The sequence below is a fragment of the Trachurus japonicus genome, chromosome 3 (genome assembly GCF_045865225.1).
Source record: "Trachurus japonicus isolate A0001 chromosome 3, Traja_1.0".
Classification (NCBI taxonomy): domain Eukaryota; kingdom Metazoa; phylum Chordata; class Actinopteri; order Carangiformes; family Carangidae; genus Trachurus; species Trachurus japonicus.
The window spans coordinates 36,078,410-36,102,918 of record NC_140909.1 but is presented as its reverse complement, the minus strand read 5'-3'; the positions used below and the strand labels follow the sequence as shown (position 1 = coordinate 36,102,918).

At 41.8% G+C, this 24,509-nt stretch overlaps 3 protein-coding genes across 3 annotated transcripts; 1 reads left to right on the top strand and 2 right to left on the bottom strand.

Annotated features, from left to right (window-relative positions):
* Positions 1-1,680: 1,680 nt before the first annotated feature.
* On the bottom strand, positions 1,681-7,555 carry rps17 (ribosomal protein S17). The gene is made up of 5 exons (XM_085771739.1): positions 7,530-7,555; positions 6,338-6,489; positions 2,370-2,475; positions 2,071-2,136; positions 1,681-1,808 (listed from the first exon to the last, which is right to left on the bottom strand). The coding sequence occupies exons 1-5, from the start codon at positions 7,530-7,532 to the stop codon at positions 1,731-1,733; spliced, it is 405 nt and encodes a 134-aa protein (XP_085627865.1). The 5' UTR covers positions 7,533-7,555; the 3' UTR covers positions 1,681-1,730.
* A 683-nt stretch (positions 7,556-8,238) lies between these two features.
* znf414 (zinc finger protein 414) lies at positions 8,239-11,319 on the top strand. Its single transcript, XM_085771722.1, has 5 exons — positions 8,239-8,385; positions 8,571-8,681; positions 9,205-9,310; positions 9,399-9,940; positions 11,122-11,319. The coding sequence occupies exons 1-5, from the start codon at positions 8,334-8,336 to the stop codon at positions 11,286-11,288; spliced, it is 978 nt and encodes a 325-aa protein (XP_085627848.1). The 5' UTR covers positions 8,239-8,333; the 3' UTR covers positions 11,289-11,319.
* Positions 11,320-13,427: 2,108 nt separating this feature from the next.
* Positions 13,428-24,385, bottom strand: mtch2 (mitochondrial carrier homolog 2). Its single transcript, XM_085771730.1, has 13 exons — positions 24,287-24,385; positions 23,099-23,183; positions 20,570-20,676; positions 20,184-20,210; positions 17,740-17,796; positions 16,444-16,501; positions 16,269-16,320; positions 16,122-16,181; positions 15,174-15,267; positions 13,970-14,017; positions 13,799-13,866; positions 13,641-13,716; positions 13,428-13,543 (listed from the first exon to the last, which is right to left on the bottom strand). The coding sequence occupies exons 1-13, from the start codon at positions 24,371-24,373 to the stop codon at positions 13,457-13,459; spliced, it is 906 nt and encodes a 301-aa protein (XP_085627856.1). The 5' UTR covers positions 24,374-24,385; the 3' UTR covers positions 13,428-13,456.
* Between the last annotated feature and the right edge of the window lie 124 nt (positions 24,386-24,509).

Here is a 24,509-nt window from a genome sequence, read left to right as displayed (position 1 = left end):
AGTGAAGGTGTTACCTTGTTGGAAATGTGCATTTCAAGTTTGAACTGTTTGGTGTGTCCGACAGAAAATAAGACTAGATTAATTAGTAATGAAATGATGTCAGGTTTCATGGTGACAACCAGGCTAACGGTGTTTTAGAGCTCATCTCTAGGCTTTAATCCAAGGTTGAATTTGGAGCCTGATGTAGAGTACTCAGTGATGTCACTGAAGTCATTTGTGCAATTTGTATTTAACGGTGATTATACTCTAACTTTTTTATGAGAAGGAAGAAGTGTCTCCTAGTTGGTAGAGAAAAAAAAAAACACATCAGTGATCTTCATAGCCACTGTCTCCTGACACTCCCAATTTACAACTCCATTTACATTACTTTGCTAATGTAAATAGAGTTTTTGATGAATGTGTGTTTGAACCTGCAGCAAATCTTTGAGTAATTTGGCAATGCAACACCTAAACTGATGTATTTAAATTGGTTTATTTTAAAATTACATTGGAAATTTTACTACGCAGATAAAATGACGATAGCAGCAGGACGAGCAAAGTAGCTCAGACGCCCCACCAGCAGTGTTTACCAGCTCCTCAAATATTTATTCAGAAAAATTACAAAAACTGACACACATTCGTTAGTGTTTCAGTACTAGGCCTGCATGATAACACTGCTTTCATGACAGAAAGTAGCTTTTAGGGATCTTTTGGATTAAATTTCAGAATGCATTTAAAATGCACTGTAACCTTTACAGGTGAACTTAATTTAACCTTCTCTAAACTTTTGAATGCACATGTCCAATCGTTCAATGTTTCAGTCCTTATTGAATAACATGCTGTTCTCTAACAAGGTGATCAACCACAAAAATCACAAGCACCGTCTGACTAAATGTTCTGGTTCAATGACAATTTGTACACAGTCCTCTTCTCTCTCCCTCTCCTCTCCACCATGTTCAAGTTTTGACATCATGAGACCAAGACAACTTGATCAAGTTATTGAGACATTGAGATGTTTGTTGTGCTTTAGCCACCACTGTTGTTAGCTTTTGTTTGAGATAAAGAAATTACTACTTAATTAAAAGGTCTGCTTTCATGACAGAATATCACTGTAGCATGAACTTTTTATGGGGATATTCTCATCAAATATCCCTAACTTTTTGTGAGTAGTGTATGAGCAAATGTGTGATGACATTATTCAATGTGACTTGCAATAAATAAGTACATTTTTTTTGTCTAGTTTATTTTTTATATTCAAGTCTTCTGCTTTAATAGGTACCCGCAAACACTGAAAAGCCTACAGTATGCCAACTGTATGAAAATATGATTAGCATACTTTAAATTGAACAAATTGCACATAAATAATCCAATTTTCAAACAGAATGTTACTTCGGTGTTCCAGCTGCTAAATCACCAGGGAGTTGTAATAACTTCCACCAGTCTGACAGTGAAGCTCATGCAGCAGTAAATATAATAAGAAAACTTTTGGGGACCTCTGGTTTACAGTAACTACTTTTAACGATATGATAAGATCATGATCTAACAGATTCATTTTGTGGTATTCAAGTATAAAATTGCATAGAAATAAAAATACTTAAGAAGGTTCAGAGTTACTTTGCCTCAGGTTCTGATCCATTTTGCTCTTCATTTATTGTTAAGTACAGATCATTCATCTGGGTTTAAAGAAAAGAAAAAAGACCATTCTTGTGAATAATTATGTCTCTTTATTAAGAGCGTTACTACACATAATTTTACAGTCCTCTTGGTGTTTTGAAGTTCATTCCAATAGTTGGCTGAGTGACTTGAAGGTTGGACAGGCCACCGAAATCCTACAGGAGGAAGAGAGACAGGAAGTGAGTAAGTTTTACATTTTTTAATTACATGTGTGTGTAATATTCATATCTGAATGCAAATCAAGTGTCTGTAAAGTACTTTGGTCAAATCTTTTTTGGAATGTATTCAATAAATTTAGTTGATAGTACAACTTGAAGGGATTTTAATTAGTGTGAGACCTGTATTTATCAAACCTCTGTGGATTGTGTGTGTGAACAGTGAGTCATTCATTAGCAGCAGAACGCGCTGCACACTGACCAGCATCTTGAGCATTTCCTTTGTGTCTGGATCCACCTCGATCATCTCCTGGTCCAGAGCAGAGATCTACAAATGAAAAAAACAAATGAATCAAATCAACAGCCTGCAAGTTAAAAAGGTGTTCACCAAAGCTCCTCTGCAAAGTGATTCATCAAACCTGCAGCTGCAGCCTGAGAAATTATTTATTATCGAGCCAAACAAGCAAAGCTCTGAGAAAAAGGGTGAGATGTGGGTTTGTAAACCAGAGGAGCAGCTGCTCCGTCCCGTCAGAGACAGGTACAGCTGCAGTGTGAACGCACCTCTGGGACGTAGTTGTCCCTCCTCTCTCTCTCCTCCTCCTGCAGCTTGATGGAGATTCCTCTGACTGGACCGCGCTGGATACGCTTCATCAGGTGCGTCACATAGCTGAGACACAAACGGGAAAACATGGTCACACACAAAACAAGTCAAATTACAAATTTCTCACTAACTATATTTTACAGCAGATCAAATAGTTTCATTCAAGTCTCTTAGTTCAGTCTAAATGAAAAGCAAACGCCTGTATTTGGTATTATACAATTTGAGAGTGGGAGGACACTGTCATTTGAGGTGCTGTGTAACAAAACCTATTGTGCAACCAGATTCAAGTTTAGAAATAATCACACAATTGACAATAATGCATGCCAACACGTTCATATTTTGTGTGGACTGTGCTGGTTATCTTGTATCTGTACTGTCATGTTTGTATGATAAAAATAGAATAAACTATAAAAGGAAAACTGTCATACAATAAAAACAAAATGTATTTTCCAACTGATTAGCTCTATGATTTGCAATATACGTTTAATACAGAGCAAAGAAAACTATCAGCAACCACTCTGAGGTGTGCCACGGTTTGATTCATTAAACGCAAACAAGCGACCAAAAGCTGAATCCAGCCAACCAGCTCTGTGTTTAATGGAGTGCGTACATGACTGAGCTGCAGCTCTCTGCACAAAGCACATTATGGTGCTGAAGTCTGGTCCACACAGAGCAGAGGTGTGAGCTGGAACGGCGCTTTAATCACAGCACAATCAGCTTCAGCCGTGACGCAGCAGAACGAGAGGCCGGCACCTGCTTCCTCGGCACAAACTCAGGCTAATTGCAGTTTCTCAACAAAAAGCCTCCATTAACACAACGTGTTAGAAGTGTCCTGAATGTTTCATTTAGGTGAGCGGCTGCAGGAGAGTCCGGCGGGCGGCGGGGTCTCTGAGGGAGCACGCTGCCCGCTGACTCACTCCGCTCACACAACACAACACACAGTCGTCCTCATTCAATCTGCAGGCTCAGAGTTAAAGGGATAGTTCACCCAAAATTCAAATTGCACTCATTATCTACTCACCCTCATGTCGACTAAGGGCTGGGAGAAGTTTCAGAGTCCTCCGTGCCTTCTCTGAGTTACGGGAGGGTCCGTGCAACAGTATTTGTCCATATAATGGTTGTGAAGGGTGCTCACTTTTCTTCGTCCAAAAAGACACACCAAAAAACATCCAAATACCTCCATAGTGCTCGTATGTAATGTCCCTCCGGCGGAACAATTTCTCATGTCGGGGCTTCAATACAAGAGGGAAATTACACACAAGCAGTATGGAGGTATTTGGATGTTTTTTGGTGTGTCTTTTTGGACGAAGAAAGTTGGTATCCATTCACAACCATTATATGGACAAATACTGCTGCTATGGATACGGTACAAAAAGGGACCTGACGGTGTATTGTCTTGAAATTTCCGACCAAGTCGCGGATTTGACTTTCTCTTTCGTCAACTTACCAACTGTAACTTTAAGAGGTGGATAGTAACCAAGTAGATGTACTTCATTACACTACAGTAGTTCTTTGAGGATCTGTACTGTAACTTGAGTTTTTTTTTAAAATGAGGACTTTAACTTTTACTCTACTACATTTAAAAGTTAATACGTTTACTCTGTTAACTCCAAATTAAAATAGAAACATAATTAATCATCAAATGATTATCTGGAATGGGTGTGTCCAAGAGGACGAAAAGAACAACGTACGGTACTCTGGCCAAGATTAGACATAAGAGCGGGATGATCAACATGGCTACCTCCACAGTTAAAGGACAATTCCGGGCAAATTCAACTCAGGGCTGTATTTTCCTAACATTTTAGGTCTAAAAGAAGGAATCTGAAGATTTTCAGTTTAATTGCTCCTGTTTTGCGGTAGTTGTGTCTGTCCCTGCATCGACATGGCAGCGATGAATGAGGAGTGGATGCAAGTTAGCTGCTTAGGCTGTTTACATCCCTCAAAGCCGCAATTTTTTTCCCACAGACAGCGTCAGATAGCTCCTCAAACATGCACCGAAAAGTTTAATTCAAGCAAGCTGACATGTTTGTAAAACTAGATCTAATTCAAAGTCTCCCGGAGTCTCGCGCGAGACCCAAGTTGACGCGCGTTGGTATGAGATAATAACGGAACGTTATGAGATGGAGTCGTTTTAGAGGTAGATTCAGAGTCTGCTTGCTGAAAAACTGTCCCTGAAGGCAACGCGCATCAGTGGTTTTGCACGAATTTACCTCTAAAACAACTCTGTCTTGTAACGTTCTGTTATTATCTCATAGCGTGGTGAATGTGCAGGTTACAACTTGTCCACCAGAGCGTTTTGGAGTTGTTGGATTGTGTATTTGATGAGTCTGATGAGGGAAACCAAGAAATCCCATTAGCCTCCGTAGCGTAGCTCTGAGCAGCTCGCGGCTCTGCTCCGCCATTCTAAAAATAGCTTGCACCGACAAATAAAGGTAATGAGCCTACTGCTGTGTGGCAATGGGCCAATTTGCCAAAATGTTGAACTATCCCTTTAACGTCAACATCAGTAATCAGGTTATTATAAGGCAAGGCAATTTTATTTGTATAACCTGTTTTTACAAACAGTTTGTCTCAAAGGGCTTTACATGGCATCATAACAGCATCCTCTGACCTTTGCCCCTCACATCCACTGAGGAAAAACTCCATGGAAAACCCTTTTAACAGGGAAAAGCAGGAGAAACCTCCGGGTGATAAAGAAACAGACTACATGTTTCCTGTTGACTCCACTTATGATTAAATCTAGGGATGCACCCATCTGATATTAAGATCAGATATGGGCCCAGATATTGACCAAGTAGCTAGATCGAGTATCAGATAATGGGGCTGATCCATTACAACACTTCACTTCAATTCTATCTTTGTAGTTTTTCTCTGTGTTTTTTTTGTTTGATTTTCTTTGTCTATGTCCTGTCATGTGTACTTATGTTATATCTCATTTTTTTCCTTCTTCGTTTTCTAAAAAATGAAATGAAAAAAATTCTATAAAAAATTGAAAAATAAAAAAATCTAAATTGTATCACGTCACGTGTCAGCAGCAGGCGCATCATGTCTGTGTTGACAACACACACAGACCAACACACAGACCAACAATGTTTTACAAAGTTAGGATAGTAAGGTTAAAGTCAATCCTGGCCTGGCGCCTTCACTCACATGGCAAAGTACACAGCTTATTAATTCAACAGTACCATATCCACCCAGATATCGACATTGAGACTGAAAAAGCTGGATCAGTTCATCCCTGATGAAGTCAAACCTTGCAGAGCCAAAAATGCACAACAGCTGATGTGTATAAAGATAGAAGAGCCATGTTTTCATCAACCACGGCACTTTCTACTCATCTTTCAGACGAGCACCAGGCCAAACAGCAGCTCTTACTTAGATATTACACATGTTCCCTGACATTTCTCACTCTCGTGAAGAAAATAACTGGGATCTTTAAGACAAACTGAGCCTAAAAATAGCTCCAACAAATACAACCACAGCCAGCAACAGCTGCTGTTGTATGAGATTAACTCGACAGCAACTATTAAACACACAGGCTTTGTAGATGATGAAATAAATGCCAGTTATTGCTGATCAGACTCCATCACTCATACACAACAACAAGACTGGCAGCAAATCACTGGATCCACTGTTCAACCCACCGAGTGTGTGTGGGCATTTTATTTAAGTGACTGAAACAATGTATTGATCATCAAAACAGTTTCTGCCAATCAGTCAGCTGTGCTCCACAAGATCAATAAGCAGCAGCTGCAGAAGAACAGCTGAACCAGGCTGCAACAAACAGTCCAACACAACCCAAACGCACCTGATAAAACTGATCTGAGGTCTGCACAAGCGAACACCAGCCAGCATGAGTGTGTTTGTGTCGTACACACACTCTCAAAGACAATCAGCAGCAGCAGCTGACAGGGTGAACTCAACTCACCCGGCGATCTTGTTGCGTAGAGGTTTGCTGGGGATGATGGCGATCTCCTCACACACCCTCTTGTTGGTGTGGAAGTCATTGCCCAGACGTGTGTAGTATTTCTCAATGATGACCCTGGCGGCCTTCTTGACGGTCTTGGTCCTGACACGACCCTGAGGAGAGCACACACACACACACACACACACACCACAACATCCCATCAGTAACCAGGACATAAGAGGTTGGAGGAGGTTTAAAGTTGGATAGTTAGTTGAGTGTTTACAGACAGGACAGTGTTTTAGAAATCAGCAAGAGCGACTTATGATCTCTTTTCTTTTACACATCTATGGCCAACATCTCTGGGATAAGGCACTGTTGTTGTTGTAACTATAACGTTACAGTAAATATGTCTGACTCTTCTGATCACATGAATCCACTCAGTCACCTGCAGATGTGGGTTTACTGTGACAGGTTTGTTCTGCCTGAGACTACAGAGAGAGGTTAAAGACCACATCGAACTGGATCTAGATCAGAAACCACTTTACTGGTGGTTCACTTCTCCAATCTGGACCAGGTTATCAGGGTCAGACACGGTCTCTTGTTTATCAAATCCATTTCTTATCTACAGGTTTCCTCCAACTTCCCTCTTCACGTAAACTAACCAGAGAGCAGAAAATCTAAACACACTTAACGTTTTTTAAAGACAAAATCAACACATGACGTAAACAGCAAAATAATAAAAATTTTAGTAAAACGTGAAGCAGAAATACATTTTACTCAATCTGACACTGATTCCAGATATAAAATCCCGCCGTAAATTAAAAAAGTGTCCTGATATCATGTGAAACGTTGGAGCCAACGTTTGAAACTGAACCAAACAAAATGTTACGAAATGTTTTCAACAGGTGAAAGATGTGAAACGGTTTCATGAGCTCGAGTCGGACGTTAAAGTGTTGAAACCCACGAGCGCCGGTAGTTCTGTGACCGGGTCTGACCGGTGAACTGCCGCCGGAGGACGGGACCGGTCAGCCCGGGTTTACACACACACAACTCCCCTAAAGACTTCCTAAACGGCCTCATATCCAGAGTTTTAACGTGTTTACACGGTGTGAGAGCGGCTCGGGGCCCGCGGCCGCTCGGCGGACGGACACACGGTGAGGATGAAGGAGGATTGTGAGGGCGGCTGGAGACTAGTGTTTCTCCGTGTACCCACCATGTTGGCTGGGACCAGTGGAAGAGAAGCACCGCAGCGTCATACAGGAAGTTTATAGACTTCAGGCTGCTCGGTGGCGCCACGCCGGCCCGACAGCGGCGGCCAGCGGCGGGAGGAGAGAACTGCAGGTAGAGAAGAGTTTTTTTTATTATTGAAGTATCTTCAAAATACAAACATTAAAGGCACATTGGTAATAGATAAGTTCACAGTGCTGAGCCAGCTATCTTGATCAATCAAGAATAAAAAGAAAAAGAAAAGAGAACGTGAGGGTCTCTGTCCACAATAGTAAATAAGTCCAGCAAAGAAAATAACCTTAGGGCATTTTTGCTTTTCGAGAAGAGTTGAAGCAGTAACATGCCGATGGGGAGAAGAAAATCAGTTTCAAGCAAAACAAAAACGTTATTTTACGTAAAAAAAACGATTAAATGTATCTGAGCATCCAATTATTATAACTATTAGTAACTCATAGATATATCTAGTAACTGATACAACTTTCAGTCAATTGATGAGAGGAAAATACAAATGTTATCAAATTGCTAATAATTTTAGTAATTCTTCAACAAAAGATCATACATATTACATACCCATCTTCTCAAATGTTTTGCTGCTTATCTTCTCCTGATCCACACACTCCAGTCCAGTAAGTGGCGGTAATGCACCTTTACGCTGGTTGCCACACTGTTGTCACCATAGACTGTAAAGGTTATCACACAGTCGCATTGTGGGTTTTGTTTTCTGCAGTCCAAGCTGTGGTCTCTCCCTCTGCTCAGCCCTCGGCAGCGCTACAGCCCCTGCAGCTCAGTGATGATGTCCTCGGGCAGCTCGGTGCTACAGACCCCGGAGAGTGTCCCCGCAGGTCGGTCACGGTGCTGTGGTTCAGACAGCAGATAGCCTCTGTGTCTGGTGACAGCCGCAGCGGCTACCTGGCTAGCATGCTAACTAACCAGCTGCACTGTGTGTCGAACAAGCTGACACATGTAGCACAGCTGCTGTGATATAAATATGCATTGCACATTAACAAATGCTTTTCGTTTCTTTCAGTAAACAGCCGGACACCGTGCCCGTTGTACGGCTGTAAGCGAGTCTACTCCGACGGCGTCGCCCTGCAGAGCCACATCAAGGACCATGAGATGCCAGCTCAGTCTCTGCCCGGTGAGCTTCTGTGGAAACACATGTCTGAACAACTTATGATAATACAAATAATAAAAGTGAATTCAGTTCTAAAATTAATGAACTTCTGGTGTCATGTTCAGTCAAAGCTAACACCAGAGTGAACCAGAGTATGGGAGCTTCACAGTGACTGACTACATGTAAACACACGTCACTCTACTCTGTTTGCTCTTCCGTGTGCGTTCACTGTCCTGAATAAAAACAGGTCAAATGGACAGTTACACAGCTTCTTTAATCACAAGGTCAATAGACTGCATGAAGGTCAATACTTTAATAATAAAATGATAATTAGTACATTTATGTATTACATGGATGTACTAATTTCGTGTATTTTCCATATGCCCTCTGCTGGGCACAGAACTGTAACACACTTAGTCTTATTAGCTTATTGGATGAAGGCCAAGGTTGAGTGAGTTGAGTGAGGTGAGGTGGCACGGTGAAGAACTGTCCTATGCAGGGTTTGTTTTCTTTGAACGCGCCATTTCTACTGTCTGTCTGTGTTCAGGTAAGGTGTTGATGTGCTCCATGGCCAACTGCACCGGCTCCTTCCCCAACATGCAGAAGCTGATGGAACATATGCGGCATCACCACAAACCAAACATATACTTCTTGTGAGTTGGTCTTTGTTGTGCTCTGAGATCCTGTGCAGTGTGCAGTTTGTGCACACACATCTTGAGTCGCCTCTCTCTCTCTCTGCAGGTGTGAGAGCTGTCGCACGAAGCTGCGGTCCTACCGTGGGCTCCTGACTCACCTGCACACCTGCTCAAAGGTGCCACGGGGCAAAACGAAGGCGGCTGAACCGGCGCCCTCTCAGCCTGCTGCTGTGACCAACCCCACACCCATGGACCAGACCCCCCCACAGCTGGACCCGGTGTCGAAACCACCGCAACCGCCCTCTCAATTCCCAAATCAAGACGGTTCGTTCCCCACCGCTGTTCCTCAGGCAGACTCTGCTGGCCCCCAGCTCCTTGGCCCCCCTTTCCAGTCTCACCCAGAGACCCCCCCCACCCCTCTGACAGAAGGAGCTGCCCAGCCTCTGCTCAGGGTTGGAGCTTCAAACCCGCCTCCATCTCTAAACCTGCATGTTCAGTCAGCGACTCCTGACCCCTCCTCTGAGGGTCAGACCCACACACAGACCAGGTCTCCTGAGCCGGTCCACCCCGCCCCCGCCCCCACCCCCGCCCCAGCACCAGCTCCTCAGTCTCCTCCTGGGTCCTCAGCAGTCTGGAAGAAGAATCAAGGTGAGCCTCTTCTCACTCTAAAGCAGTGGTTCTCAACTGGTGGGTCGGGACCCAAAAGTGCGTCGCGGACCCGTTCTGGATGGGTCGCGGACAGCTGGTCAAAAAAGTAAATAATATTTAATGCACATCTGATGTTGGACATGTCTTTTATTTTGAAAAATAACTTATATTGAAAGGCACAAGACACGTGAACACATGCAGTTGTAATGCTCCTCCTCACTTTCTTATTATTTGCTCTGAATGCAAAGATATCAGTTTCTTATTAATGTGGCCTGAATGCAGTGAATCTTGTTTTGTTTTGTGGGTCTTTATTTTGTGCAATTTGATATTTATTCACTTTTGTGAATATGCTCTGAATGCAGAGATGCATTAATTCAAATATATCGTTTTGTTGGTCTCCATTTTGTGCAGTTTGATTTTTTTTTATTCACTTCCGTACATGCAGTTGTCATGGTAACTCCTCAGTTTCATTCATGTGCTCTGAAATGCACTTTGCTCAATAAAGAGCAAAATGAGTTTTGAAAGGCTTAAAAAAAAATCTTGGTTTGAATTCTATAATAGTGGGTTGCAACTTAATGACCATGGGAAAATGTGGGTCCCAGAATGAGACTAGTTGAGAACCCCTGCTCTAAAGCACACACCTGTAACCTGCCAGATGTGGGCAGCTGTCCTCAGAGCGCTAACATGACACAATCACTGAAGATGCTAAACTGTCACTGAAGCCTCAACATAAGTTCAGCTGCTGGACACAGGCAAAAACAAACCATACAGAATGATCCACTTCTAAAGTTATTAAGAATAAGAATTACTTTATTAATTCCCTAAGGGAAATTCATTATTATATGTATTGTATTGTTAATTTTAATAACAATAAACAGATTAACAAAAGTGAGACAGAGAGAAAGAAAGTGCCTTCCAAACACATTACCATCTTTGCATTTGCATCTTTTCTCAATAAAACTGTACAAAAATGGTGCTAAATGTTAAGCTAAAGTGAACATTGTGTGTCGACTGTATTTTACTCAGCAGCAGCTAACATCTGTCTGCAGATATCAGGCTGATGACGTAGTATTAAGAAACAAGCTGCTGGTCTCTGTATGAATAAAAGAAACATTTCCATGAAGAAAATACTATTTAGAATCTCCTTTGTGCAGACAGTAATTTGTCCCTCTGTGCTTTAGGTATAGCCTGCAACAGACGCATCCTCTGGGAGCACACTAAAGGGCGCTACACATGTGTGCAGTGTGGCCACACGGCAACGAACCGCAAGGAGATGACTCAACACATCAACACTTTGCACGGTGCTAATAAGCCTGAAGACACAGGAAGCAATGCCTCTCATACATAGGATGGATGGATGGATGGATGCACGGGGCGCGTCTGTCTGTCTGTCAGGCTGATGGTACACAATGACATCACTGGTGTGAGTGAAGAGCTTGGTGTCAGTGTTGTTAACATTTACTTTGAGCTTTTTCAATAAACACTTTCTGCATAATTGTACTGCCAGACACTTCACAATAATTAGGTTAGTAATTCACTTGTTAACGTTTTAAATAAAACAGTTTGCTTAGATTGATGCATTTCTCACTATTTGGTAACATCTAGTTATGCTCACAGCTTATAAATCTTACTGATTCATAACAAAAACTAAAGGGAGTTTTCATGAAGTGTAAACCAGTTATTTATTAATGAATTGCAAATAATTATAAACATCACTGTAGTCTTCTGTCATTCTTCTGCTGTTCCTTTAATGCCCTGATGTACAGTAATGCCTTTCACTCTGGTTTGGGACCTGCTGTAGTCAACTGCTTTGCTGTCACACACAAAGCACTTAGTGTTTATCTCTGGAGCCCAGTCCAATGACAAACAGGATTGAGTCAGCATCATGCTGTGTCACAGTGTGGTGTCTGAAACTGAGGATAAACATCTTTGCAGGTCCCCATGCTCCAGGATGTAGTCAGTTGCATTGTGTGAGTGTATTAGCAGCTGGTCCTGCATGGCTCGGTTGGAATTTACTACATGTGGGTTGCACACCTTTTGTACAATATGAATTAAAGCTTCAGTTGGTAACAATTATTCAGTCTCATATTTGCTGGAACTGTCACTATATCCTGATGGTAAAATCCAACTCCTCTGGCTCCACCTACAGCCTGTAATCCTATTTGCCTATTGCTAGTTTTCTTGAAATCTACATCAAACACCCTCACAAGAGAAACAAGGTCAAAAAAAGCTGTTTTTATTTGGGTCAGTCAGAATGATTCGATACAAGCACTTGACTGTTGAGAGTTGGTGGTGGTCAGCTCAGGCTCCTCTCCATGCTGCTGGACACCCACCACTGCCACAGTCCCTTAAAGGGATAGTCCCAACATTTTGGCCAATTGGCCCATTGCCATAATCCCTATACTTTTAGGGGTTAGGGTCGTTACCTTTAGTTGTCGGTGCAAAATATTTTTAGTATGGCGGAGCAGAACCGCAAGCTGCTCAGAGCTACGCTAAGGAAGCTCATAGAATTTCTTGGTTTCCCTCATCAAATACACAATCCAACAACTCAAACGCTCTGGTGGACAAGTTGTGACCTGCACATTCACCACGCTATGAGATAATAACGGAAGGTTACGAGATGGAGTTGTTTTCGGGGCAAATGCAGAGACTGATGCTGAAAAACTGTCCCTGACAGGAACACGGTTTTGCATGTATTTACCTCTAAAAACAACTGGTGAATGTGCAGGTCACAACTTGTCCATGAGAGCGTTTTGGAGTTGTTGGATTGTGTATTTGATGAGTTTGATGAGGGAAACCAAGAAACCCCATTAGCCTCCGTAGCGTAGCTCTGAGCAGCTCGCAGCACTAAAAATAGCTCACACCGACAAATAAAGGTAACAAACCTACTGCTATGACTGTAGGGATTATGGCAATGGGCCAATTTGCCAAAATTTTGAACTATCCCTTTAACTTCTGATCATTAGCATTACAGGCCCACCCAGTAGTGAGTGTCGACAATAATTAACAAGACAAAATCACATGACAAGAGGTCCCACTTGATCATTAACGTGTGAATTAGTAGACGTTACCACATGCAGACTGAAGTGCTGTTTTCAACAAACAAATGCCATCACATGGGATGTAGAGTCATTATTGATGGGTAATGTATATAAAAAACCCGGGGTAGGGTGGCACTTACACACGGGTCTGTCACCACATGATTCAGACAGGCTGTCAGACAGCAGGAACTGTCCTCAAACTATTTTACATGTGGCTTTAAAAACAAACATTTTCATGTTCCATCTCATTGTCTCTTAAATTTCTGTTAATGAAACAAAACCTGCTGGAAATTAAAGGTTTTTTTTTTCTTTTCACAATGGCAGGTTGTCAAGGAAAACGCCTCCAAGTAAACAAGTGCATACAAAATAATTAAGTGCCACCTGTCCAACCCCTCTGCCCCGAGGTCAAGCAATGCTGAGTTTTTTTTTATGTTTTATTATCACAACTATGTTCAACTCAGTTCTCTTGAGGCTTTTAAAAAAATCTCTTCTGGTCAATTGCGTACATCTTTCCTGCTGGAAGCTTCCGGAAAAATAAACTGTTGCCTCTGCTCATGTTGCCCTGGAGTAAAAAGAGAGGAATGGAGAAATCAGCAATGTCACAATTCATAGTTCACCGACTCAAGTAACCATCCATGGTCAGTGTGTGAGGCTCTTACCTCTCTGCTTAGATGCCTCCAGCAGTCCACCCAGGTGGGATATACTGATGCATAGGGCGGCAGGCCTCCAGCAAGCCTACGGAGCAGAGACATGACTGAGTCTGACACTGATCCATCACTCACCAGGATTTACAACAGAAAGGAACAGGTCCACTCACCCGCAGTTATTGACAGCCATGAGGTTCGACACCAAAACAAAAGGGTACGTGAGCATACTGGCAAAGAACTGGAACAGAGCAGAGGATTGTGGTCAGACAACAGACTGTGTGAGAGTGAGTGTGTGTGTGTGTGTGTGTGTGTGTGTGTGTGTGTGTGTGTGTTGGACTCACCCCTGTCACAGCCTGAGAGCAGTTCTTGATTTCTCCAGTGTGACTCATCTGTGCAGAGGAAACAAAGTCAGGCATTAATTCTGGTCTAAACTCAGACATTAACAAACATGGGTTTGGATCATCAGACCTGTAAGAATGGAAGTGAAACATAAATGTTTATCTCAAAAACTTTTAAAGCTGTGAACTACCAGCTCTTCTAACATGGCAGCAGCAGCATAACAAGTAAAAACCTCCCTAAAATGGTGATTAAAAAGCCCTGCATGACCAAGAGTTTGAAATAAGTTTATATTTCTTATATGATTGATTATGACTAAAAGACAAACAAAACCATTTAAACTTAAAATTAAATACAGAGGACAGCTCAGGTCAAATTGAGCAAGCAACAGGACTAGCTGAACCAGACAAGAGTAGGAGTGGGCAAACTGAACGCCTCAGGAAATATAGAGGAGCACGTTTCCATCCATAAGGGGCTGAGGTGATGTACAGACAGCTTCAAGTCTAGATTCAACCACTTCCTATTGACTATAAATTGTCAGGAGGAGAATGAAATGAATGCTCCTCTAAGGTTTCATATCCATATCAAACACAGCCAGTGGAGACAGATTTAATGGTGTGGGATACAAAGATTTTGAGACATTACAGGGGAAGAGACGGATGGCCCACTACTTTACAATTGCCCACAATGAAGGGAGGACTTGAACGCCTCTACATAACCAAGGAAGTGGAAAAATGTCAAAGCATGATCAGGCAACATCAGCTTGCTTGTTGATATCTCTGATAATTGAGTTATTCAGTGGACCATGTGCAGACCAGGTTTGGTCTCCTTTGATTCCAGAAGTCAATCAAAACTAAACAAAAAAAAACAAAAACACTAAAACTAAAAAACATTTTACACGTCTCTTTGGAATGATCATGTACACACGGCAGTTTTCTCATTAGAATGAATGAGGGAATCTGTGTTGTCAATTAACATCTAGCATATAGTATGTATAAAAAGTGATGGATTGCCTAAAACTACAAGAGCATTTGACCATGACATCATCTTAAATAACACTGACATGTTATTTAGTCTTAGTGAGGAAATGTCTGTAAAGATTCGGTCCTTCCTGTTCCCTACACAGCCTGAAGTGCTGCAATGAAGCAAAACCCTATAGGAGGCACAGAGCCTTTCCCTGAGCTGAGTCATGTTAAAGGAGGGGCGTACCGAGTCATCGATGGCGTACGTATTGATGAAGTGGGCCAGCATGTTGCAGATCCACAGGGACAGAACGTCACCGAGCAGACGAGGAATCAAACCACTGGGGAGAATCAAACAAACAACATATCACATACAAACATCATATTATACTTGTACTTTCATATTATAGGTGGCTATGAGCTGGAAAAGGATGAGGACCACCGCTCCAAAGCTCCCACTAGGTCGGAGCTTCAGGGAGGTAAAGAGGAAGTACGATGTTAGCATGGCATGTGATTGTGGCTAAAAAATATAACTTGGGGTTACAGCCTACAGTAAGTCATCTAAATGTAGTCAAAACTGTCCATTAGCAGCAGATGAACCAGAGATGTTTATTGTTATTCTGAAGGAAAAACAGTTGACGTTCTGCAGCTTTTTCTGTGTTTTAAGCATGGATTTCGAAATGAATTAAATTTGAACTGAAAAGGGAAAACACACTTGGAGTCTGTTTTCAGTGTTTCCCCTAGCTTGTTTTTCTTTTTGGAAGGGGGGGGGTGTGCAAGCTTAATTTTGATTTAGGCTCCAAACTAACTTGTATAGACGTATAGGGAGGGAAAAAATGACTCAGCTTCACGCGCATCCGCGATTCTGCGCTCCCGAAGCCTGCATCGCATTCATGTGATCGGTTTTTGAGGGTGAGCGCTGGTATTTAAAAATCAGATAGCAGAGGGAGAATAGCTCCGTTTGGTCGACCTGTCTGCAGCTTCTTACTGGGTGCTTCAGGTGGAGGGCTCCAAATGTTTTGGACTAGTCAGACCAACAGGTTTTAGGACCGCGATTGGCTCCTAGATTGGCGGGTAGGGGAAACACTGGTTTTGTCATAGAACATGTGTCATTGACAATCAACTTCTAGTCCATTATCAATTTCCATTTCTTCAGCAACCTCTGGATCAAAGAGACAGGGAGAGTCACACTTACGCAAAGAAGCCCAGTATGCCTTCTTCTCTGTAGACTGTGACGATGGAGTCAAACACCCCACTGAGAACAGAGGAGCTTTTGTTAACTTATGAACAATATTCATGGCTGCGCTCACTGGGGTTTATGGGTAAAATGATCAAACTTTACCTGTATTTTGTTTCTCTGCCAATAAATTGCACCATACATCGCAAGGTAATCACTGGAAAAAAAAAAAGCAGGAGGAGACATTCATGAGACTCAGGTACAACTTCAACGAGTCACCACAGAAACTGCTTCAAACATCCTCTACACATTACAGGATTAGTGCTGTAGTGAGTCGTACCATGAAAGGGATGTGTGACGATGGTGGCACAGGAACGAGCTATCATCTCTTTGGTTGTCTGTGAAGGCACGGGAGACAAAACACACAACAATGTAACACAGAGCACTAGATAGAGATCTGATATGGGACAGGCTTAAGGCCATGTGGCCTTCACTGACATTTTTAGCATTTGCATTGTCTTTGTTAGGACATTGAAAGTGTGGGATACAAAATGTATATTTACACGACAACCCATATGAAACTAGGGCCTGCCCGCTTCGGCTGGCCGATTATAGGCCTTTGAAAATAATGATTAAATCGGCCAAAAGTTGCCCAATAGACGCCGATGTTAACATTTATATTTTCACCCAAAAATTGCAGGGAATATGACTTGGTTTTACCAAGAAATTATGTCTTTTTGCTATGATTGATCCGGTAGAGGTGAAAAGCATTACTGGCCTCAAGTAAATAACGTAACAGGCACATTTCAAATGATGTTAGAATTGTTCATATGCTGCTCACCCCACAAAGCATTTTTTGACAATAAAAGTATATGAAAATAGTCAAATGTTCCCCCTGCAATTTATATCTCTGTAACAAGTGTTTGAACTATATTCAAGCAGCCGTTTGTCAGATTTTTTTAATGGTTATCTGAATTTTTCATTCCCCTAATGTTGACATCTGCCCCCCAAAAATCTGTATCGGTCGGGCCCTAGAAACATACAAATATATAGACAGGGTCAATACATGCAGAACATTCAAAAAGTACAGTATCTGACCCCTTCACTTTTTCATATTGTTTTATGGTGCACCCTCATGCTAAAAAAACTCAGTTTTTCCAATCATGACAAAGCAAATACAGGAATATTAATCCAAGCCTGTCAGTGCTTCCAGCCTGTGGTCTTTGTGGGTCAGACTGGATTTGTGGATGGAGGAGTGGCGAACAGGTATGTCCACCTCTCTCTAGATACTGGACCGGGTTCAGATCGGAGCTCGGCAGGCAGCTCCTTCAAGATTCAAGATTCAAAGTTTATTGCCATGTCAACAAGTAGAAACAAGTTGAAAGGAATGTGTATTGGTTTTTGCTCTCACAGAGAAACAATACAATACAATACTCCCACCACATACACCACAATTCCTCCTCAGGATCTTTACTTCTCATGTCACAGTCAAGTGTGTGACTACTGAACACATTTCCACTTTTCATTATGAGGATGTGAGACTACGTAGATTGATGAGGGAATTTTAGCAAGGCTGCACCATAACTAAATGAACGAACGTGTGTGAGTTCTGGATGCTCTGAATATGCTGTGTTACCTCATTAACAACGTGCTGTAGGGAGCCCTCCACAGCCTTCTGCTGGCCACCCAATACCTGCAGCACACAGACAAAACCTCAGCATCATCACCAGTTACTGATGGGAACATCCTCTGGACAGCAGATATGTTCCACATCTGTTTCACTTGTACCACCACCTTTTCTTACTGTTAGAAGTATTTTAAAGGGATAGTTTCAACATTTTTTGGAGTTGTTGGATTTTGCATTTGATGAGCTTGATGAGGGAAACCAAGAAATCCCATTAGCCTCCGTAGCGTAGCTCTGAGCAGCTCGCAGCTCTGCTCCGCCGTTCTAAAAACAGCTTGCACCGACAAATAAAGGTAACAAACCTACTGCTATAACTATAGCAATTATGGCAATGGGCCAATTTGCCAAAATCTTGAACTATCCCTTTAAGGTGTGACACCATTAGGTTACAACAGTGAACTTCTGGGGGTATGTGAGCAATAATCATTGCAATTAAAAGAAATAAAGACATGAAATAGTTCAGTTTGTGTATAATGAATCTATGATAAGAGTTTCACTATATGAATTCAACTACTGAAATAAATGAACTTCCACATTTTTCCACACATTTTTTTAATACAACAGAATAATGACAAGATGTAAGTTATCATGCAATTTTAATTCACTATTTGAAAATTTGGATGGAAAGAAAATGTATATGAACATTAAAATATGAAGTTTTGATTAAATAAAAACTAGACTGTACCAAGTATTTTGACCAGTAGTGTATGTGTGTATCCACATTAAATCATCTACTGTTGGTTTTACATTTAATTGCCACTAGGAGGTGGAGGTGTGCAACTGATCACATTTTATTTTTGCTTTTGATTTCTAAACGTTCAAAAGTTGTGATGAAATATTTTGTTAAGGACAGAATCACAGGTCAGGACACGTCCGTCACATAGAAACTGAGAAATGATATGAAATCTTTTTCTTTTTTTTTAAGTTCAATAAATGCAATGTGTTTCCAAAGTTAATGAATATTTGAGTTAATTACAATCTCATCAAAATAGTGCTTATGATATCCCATAATTAAGCAGCTCTACTACTAGAAGGTAGATGTCAATAGGCTTTACGCACAGCTCCACTACTTCCTGAACTTAAACAAGCTCCTTTATTTCCTGTCTTACATTATTGGACAAACTGATAAATCCAGGTGTGTCTGACCGTTGTTGTGACTACTGAGGTCAAAGTCAGACACACCTGGATTAATCAGTTTGTCCAATAATGTAAGACAGGAAATAAAGGAGCTGGTTTAAGTTCAGGAAGTAGTGGAGCTGGAAGAACAGGTTAGTCTGATCTTATGCTTAAGGGTATTTCTTTTTCTCTTCTCTTCTCTTAAGTCTGTGAAAACCAGTATGGTTCTTCAGACCTGTTTTCAGAAAAAACTATACTTGTAATGCAGGTGTACATAACCTCCTTGCATTTTACACGGTCTACATCCTTCCTGTATACATCCAGGATGCTTAGAGCGGTGACACTCACCATAAACAAATAATACATGTGCATCTAAATACATTATAATATCATGGAAAAGCCCAGTTTCCAGTAGTTCAAATCAAACAGCCCCAACCAAGTATTGAGTGCATATAGATGGACATACTGTAGTTTTCTGAAGGCCAACATTTCTATATTAAAAATGCTTTGAAAAAAAAAAATATTGTGTAATAGTTTCACATTTTGAATTGACATAGGCCTTAATGAACTCTTCCATGATATTCTAATGCACCTGTACATCAGAAACAATAGGATAGGTACAGTATATGTATATGCAATAATTAACTGCATACATCTTGACAGCTCTACGTTACACTGTTAATTTGTATAATCCCAACAGACATGTCCAGTGACTTTCAGCCTTCTGTGTTTACATTTGTCTGTTCTGATGATACAAGTCAGCGGTCCTCTTCTATAAAACACATTCAACATTGTGGAGGCGACATCTTTCCACTTAGGGCTTCCTTCACCTTTAAAACGGGGCCGAGCTCCGTGGGAAACCTGCCTGACACAGCAACGTAGGGAACCGTGCATGTCTGTGGCGCAAAGCTCCACGGACATGCATGGAAAAAACCCGCCGTCGCACCGAATGCACGCGGCTATGGCACCGCTTTGGGTTGTGAGCGTGCATGTTGCACGTCTACATTGGAAGCCAATAGGTATTATCAGTATAATCAGAGGCACGAATGAGTTTATTGCACTGGTTCATATCATGATTGTGATTAGACTTAATCAGCACTACCAGAGACATGGACTTTACACTACATAGTGAGTGTGGACTGAGGTGTAATAATGCAGGCTGCTCTGCTCAATGAGATAAAGTCAAAGTGACTTGAATCTCACACACAGAAGGAAACCCTTTTTTATATTGTATTCTGTCAGTCACTGACAAATTAGTATATAAAGAGTAAGACTCTTACCTGAGCTGTGCCTGGTTCCTGACATTTCTGAAAGTAAACAGTGGTAAACATTTTTTTTAAACTGTGCATTCATTGACATATATTCACTCAGTTACTGTTAAATACAAAGCAATTAGTTTATTCTATTTTCGTAACATATCAAATCCAGAGATAAAAATGTCAAAATGATGAATGGAGGGGCAAAAAAAACAAAAAAAACATTTGCACAATGTTTACACACAGACAAAGGTTCAGTCTCTGTTATCCAACAATTCTCCAGGAAAAGCTTTCAGGATAAATCTACACCACTAGAGCTACATACATGCAGCTTCCTACATGTACCTGTCCTGTACCTACGAACAGGTGTGACTGTATCCACTTGTGGAAAACATAATGGTAGCACCTACCTGTACAACTCTACTGTGCACCACCGTGCCGATGGTTCCAGCACAGAGTCTGGGACCAAGTCCTTTGAAGAGACCCACTTTTCCATCAACTTTGACGATATGTTTTGCTGAAACATTCAAAAAGTACACAGACAGATGGTTTGAAAAAAAGAAACCATAAACGTCCTTTTAAAAAAAATAAAAATTAATTCAGGGACTCACTCCTACAACACAATGTTGTCCATCCCCTTTTCACACCAGGTGTTGTTGTTTTCTAACTGTGCTGTTGTTGTATTGGAATGTTGGTGTCTGTAGTTTGTTCTGTTTGGTTGCTGTGGTCTGGTGTGAAATAAACAGTGAAATCGAAATCGAAATCGGACAAAAGTGTGACTCATTATCAAAACATGAGCAGTTTTTCATTGCAGTGTTGTGAATGTGATGAAATGTACTCCACACAGCAGACCGGTTGGTACATTAGTTAACTTTGTGTTTGCTTTCCTCTCCGGTATCAGACTTTCATACAGCCTGTGACTGAAAAATAGGGTGGGAGTGGAAGAGGTTAAATCTAAGATCTAGAAAGTTAGAGCCCAGATGTTAGCTCCTGAGAGATCCAAAAAAGACAGTTTACAGACATCAAATGCTTCTTCCTCATTTCAACAGCCCTAGGCAAATAATATGAAAATGTATTTTCCTGGACCATAGTACCACTAATTTAACAATGAGCCCAGCTGGCCAGCTCACTCACAGTTCTTCCTCTCTTTCAGGGGCTCACTGACAGCACCTTATCTCAGTTATCCTTTTAGAACTCACTGAAAAAGCTAAGATCTAATATACAGTACCAGAGTGAAAATTTACTCTGGGTCTGTTTAGGTTCACTGCAATTGTAAAGTTTAAAGAGGAACTATGCAAGATTTTACCTTAATTACCCCCCCCAATCACGCTCTCCCCTCACACTGTACACAGACATGTTGCCGTTGGCTAAGGCCAGCGAGGATTTTGTTCCCAAAAAGACCAAGAGCAAGTCCGTTAGTGTGGAAATGGTACGGCTGCGACGCTTTGGATGAGGGGCAAAACACTCGCCGTTAGGGATGCATCATGCACATACTGTATTGAATTTTTTTTCTGACCAATAACTAACGCTTGTTAACCGATTATTAACTGTTAACTGATAAGACCAAAACACTCTATTGAGTCTGTGACAAGGCTTGTGCCAATCAGCAACCAAAAATAATGCTTATTACAGGTTTGAATATTTAGAGCTGCCCCATATTCGTTCGAATATCTTTTTTTTATTTATTTATATTCGAATTACATTTGAGTAACGAAGTTCAATGTCAAAGCCCTAGTTCATACGCTATTCCATTTGTCCCACCCCCTCTTTTTCATTGGCTGTGTGGGCAACGTGTTTGCGGTGGGGTTGGTAACCAGTGCACACTACCCGACTGTGCCCAGAATCAGCTCAAAAAAATCAAACATGTTTGAATTGCTGCAACTGAAGTCGGGCGGTGTCTGTTCGCCTCACACACCAACAGATTTCTGCTCCGACTCGCCATGCCGACTGTCCCCAACTAGTGCAGACTAGACCCGACTGTGAATCGTGGGTAAAATCGGGCAAAAAAAATTGTGTAGTGTGTCCCCAGCTTTAATCATGTGCATCCTTACTCCCTGTTGTAAAGTCTGTCTGACTCTGAAGTCCATGGCAGTTAAAGATCACAGCATGACAAACTTATTTCAATAAAAAATAGCACATTTGAAATAATTTCTTTGCCTTTTTTCATTTCACAAAAAAAATCGGAATCGGAAATTGGGTTTCAGAGAAGAAAATCAGGATTTTATTTATTTATTTTCTCTGCCTTCCACCTAGCCTCTCTTGGCCAAAAACCAACCTTACAAGCTCAGCACCTCCGACCCGGTGTCCCCGCTTTTGTCTCAACAGCACTGCGACACAAACGCGCCCCATATCTCCTGTTTATGACAGACAATACTACACAAATACACATGTCGCAATACTGTAAATAATAAATAACGTTATCCACTGCTCCATGGATTGATTTCTTGCTGGTTTTGTTGAAAACAAATGCACATGTGCCGGGAGAAGGGGTAGCAACATAGAGGAAAAGAGACCGGACTGCATAGTTCCCCTTTAATAGTGCAAAAAACTGTCGTCAAACTTGTGCTTTAAGGCCGGAAGGATACACACCATGCCATGTAAACATGATTTTACAAAGTAATGACTTAAGTTCAGTTGTAATTTCCCTAAACCAATTTCCTTTGTAACAAACAAATGTTTAACTTGAAACGTCAAATACACAGTAACAAGACAGAAGCAGATGTTGTCACATCTCACCCAAAACATAAGAGATGATAGTCTTTTGTCCTGCTTTATGTTATAGTCCTGGCAGACTGTTTGAATAAATCAAACAGTGATGTTAAAATCCACACAACATTTCAATACAGCTGCAGACAGAACTGCTACATCACACATCCAGAGACCCTGTTCCTGCCTCCTGATGAGCACTGTGATTAAAAACAAATCCAGATTTCACTCACCATAAGCAAAGAGTCCAGGCAGCTGGTACACTTGTCTGCCAAACAGGTTCCTGCCCAGGTTGGGAGCGAGCGGCTCATGTCCTACCTGACAACACACAGCAACATGACAGCAGACAGATAAGAAACAAACAGCGAACTGCAGCTCTTACACACGTCCTGGTTTCCCTTCTGTTCACTTTGACAGCTGCATTGAGATGCATTTGAGACTTTACACAAACGTCTCTCCATTGATTTTGTCCTTAAAAAAAACACCTTTCAATACTCAATATTTGCGGCTAAATACATTTAACCCAATTACGTTAGCTACATGGTTAACGTTGACTTTAGCTAGTGTTAGCTAACGTTACTTTATTGGGCCAAAGGGAGCCAGTCTGAGCCGGGTGCAGTGCTCGTAAAGACTAAACTAAAATAATAATACAAACCTGTAATTTAGGAAACACAATGACATATAAACAAAGACAACATTCAAACTAACAAAAAGAAGAAACGCTAGCTCGCCGCTGACCTTTCGCTTTGAACTAGGTCAACAGAGCCACAGAGGGCGGACTGTCCGGCGGACTGTCCGGTCATGAAGACGACGGACCACCGGCTGCTCTGTCCCTGATCTCCGTGTGAAGCCGCGGAGGCTCCGAGGCTCCACCGCGGCTCAGCGCTGCCCGCGTCCCGGCTAACCAGCTGCACTGAGCCGGTCACTGCGCTACAACCTGATGCGCCCCAGCCTCTGGAGCATCAAACTGTCTCTGTTTAATGTGTCTCAGGTTGGGGTGGGGTGTTCCTGTGCATTTAGCGTACAGACGTTTTAAGAATAAATGCTGTGTTTTCGTTGGAAGTGTTAACTTTAATAATTGGTTCACTCACCCCGCTTCCGCCCACAACAGAGTATTTTGGAAACAGAAGGTCACGGGGACAAGAGACGGGCCGATACTGGAGCTGATATTATTACCAATCTCTAACCGCTACGTAAATGAAACGTTAGCCGAATTTAGGTGTCCTTGATAATGGTTCAATATACGTCTTAGGCCATGTTCTGCACTCGACATTCGCATATTGATAAGCGAGCAACCATTAAACAGCAATATTTTCAATGGAGTTGCCCACTTGCCGGTGACCGCTGCGAGCTGGCTCAGTTACGCCGATTTGCAAAGGCGAGCGAGCAGCGGGTTCTGCACGGTCCCGCTGCCGTCTTACCTGGATCAGGACCTTGATGTACATCAAAGGGTGAGAGAGGACGGTGAGCCCTGAGCCCAGCAATACTTGGCCACACGTGTCCGCCATCTTTGGAGAGCCAAAGTAGACAGGAAGTTCTTCTTGTCGTGTTTTATTGCGTCTGAGGAGTCGACGGCGCCCATATTGGATCTGAACATAACGGTACCGCCACCCAGTGTTCACAAAGGGTAGGCTAGCCTACAGT

Coding starts and splice junctions, on each gene's coding strand:
- znf414 (XM_085771722.1), top strand. CDS start 8,334: ATGATGTCCTCGGGCAGCTCGGTGCTACAGACCCCGGAGAGTGTCCCC. Junction 8,386..8,570: donor CCCGGAGAGTGTCCCCGCAG/GTCGGTCACGGT, acceptor CGTTTCTTTCAG/TAAACAGCCGGACACCGTGC. Junction 8,682..9,204: donor GCCAGCTCAGTCTCTGCCCG/GTGAGCTTCTGT, acceptor GTCTGTGTTCAG/GTAAGGTGTTGATGTGCTCC.
- mtch2 (XM_085771730.1), bottom strand. CDS start 24,373: ATGGCGGACACGTGTGGCCAAGTATTGCTGGGCTCAGGGCTCACCGTC. Junction 20,677..23,098: donor GCCTGGACTCTTTGCTTATG/GTGAGTGAAATC, acceptor TGAATGTTTCAG/CAAAACATATCGTCAAAGTT. Junction 13,544..13,640: donor GGAGGCATCTAAGCAGAGAG/GTAAGAGCCTCA, acceptor TTTTTACTCCAG/GGCAACATGAGCAGAGGCAA.
- rps17 (XM_085771739.1), bottom strand. Junction 2,476..6,337: donor CTACGCAACAAGATCGCCGG/GTGAGTTGAGTT, acceptor TTTGTGTCTCAG/CTATGTGACGCACCTGATGA. Junction 2,137..2,369: donor GGGACAACTACGTCCCAGAG/GTGCGTTCACAC, acceptor TTTCATTTGTAG/ATCTCTGCTCTGGACCAGGA.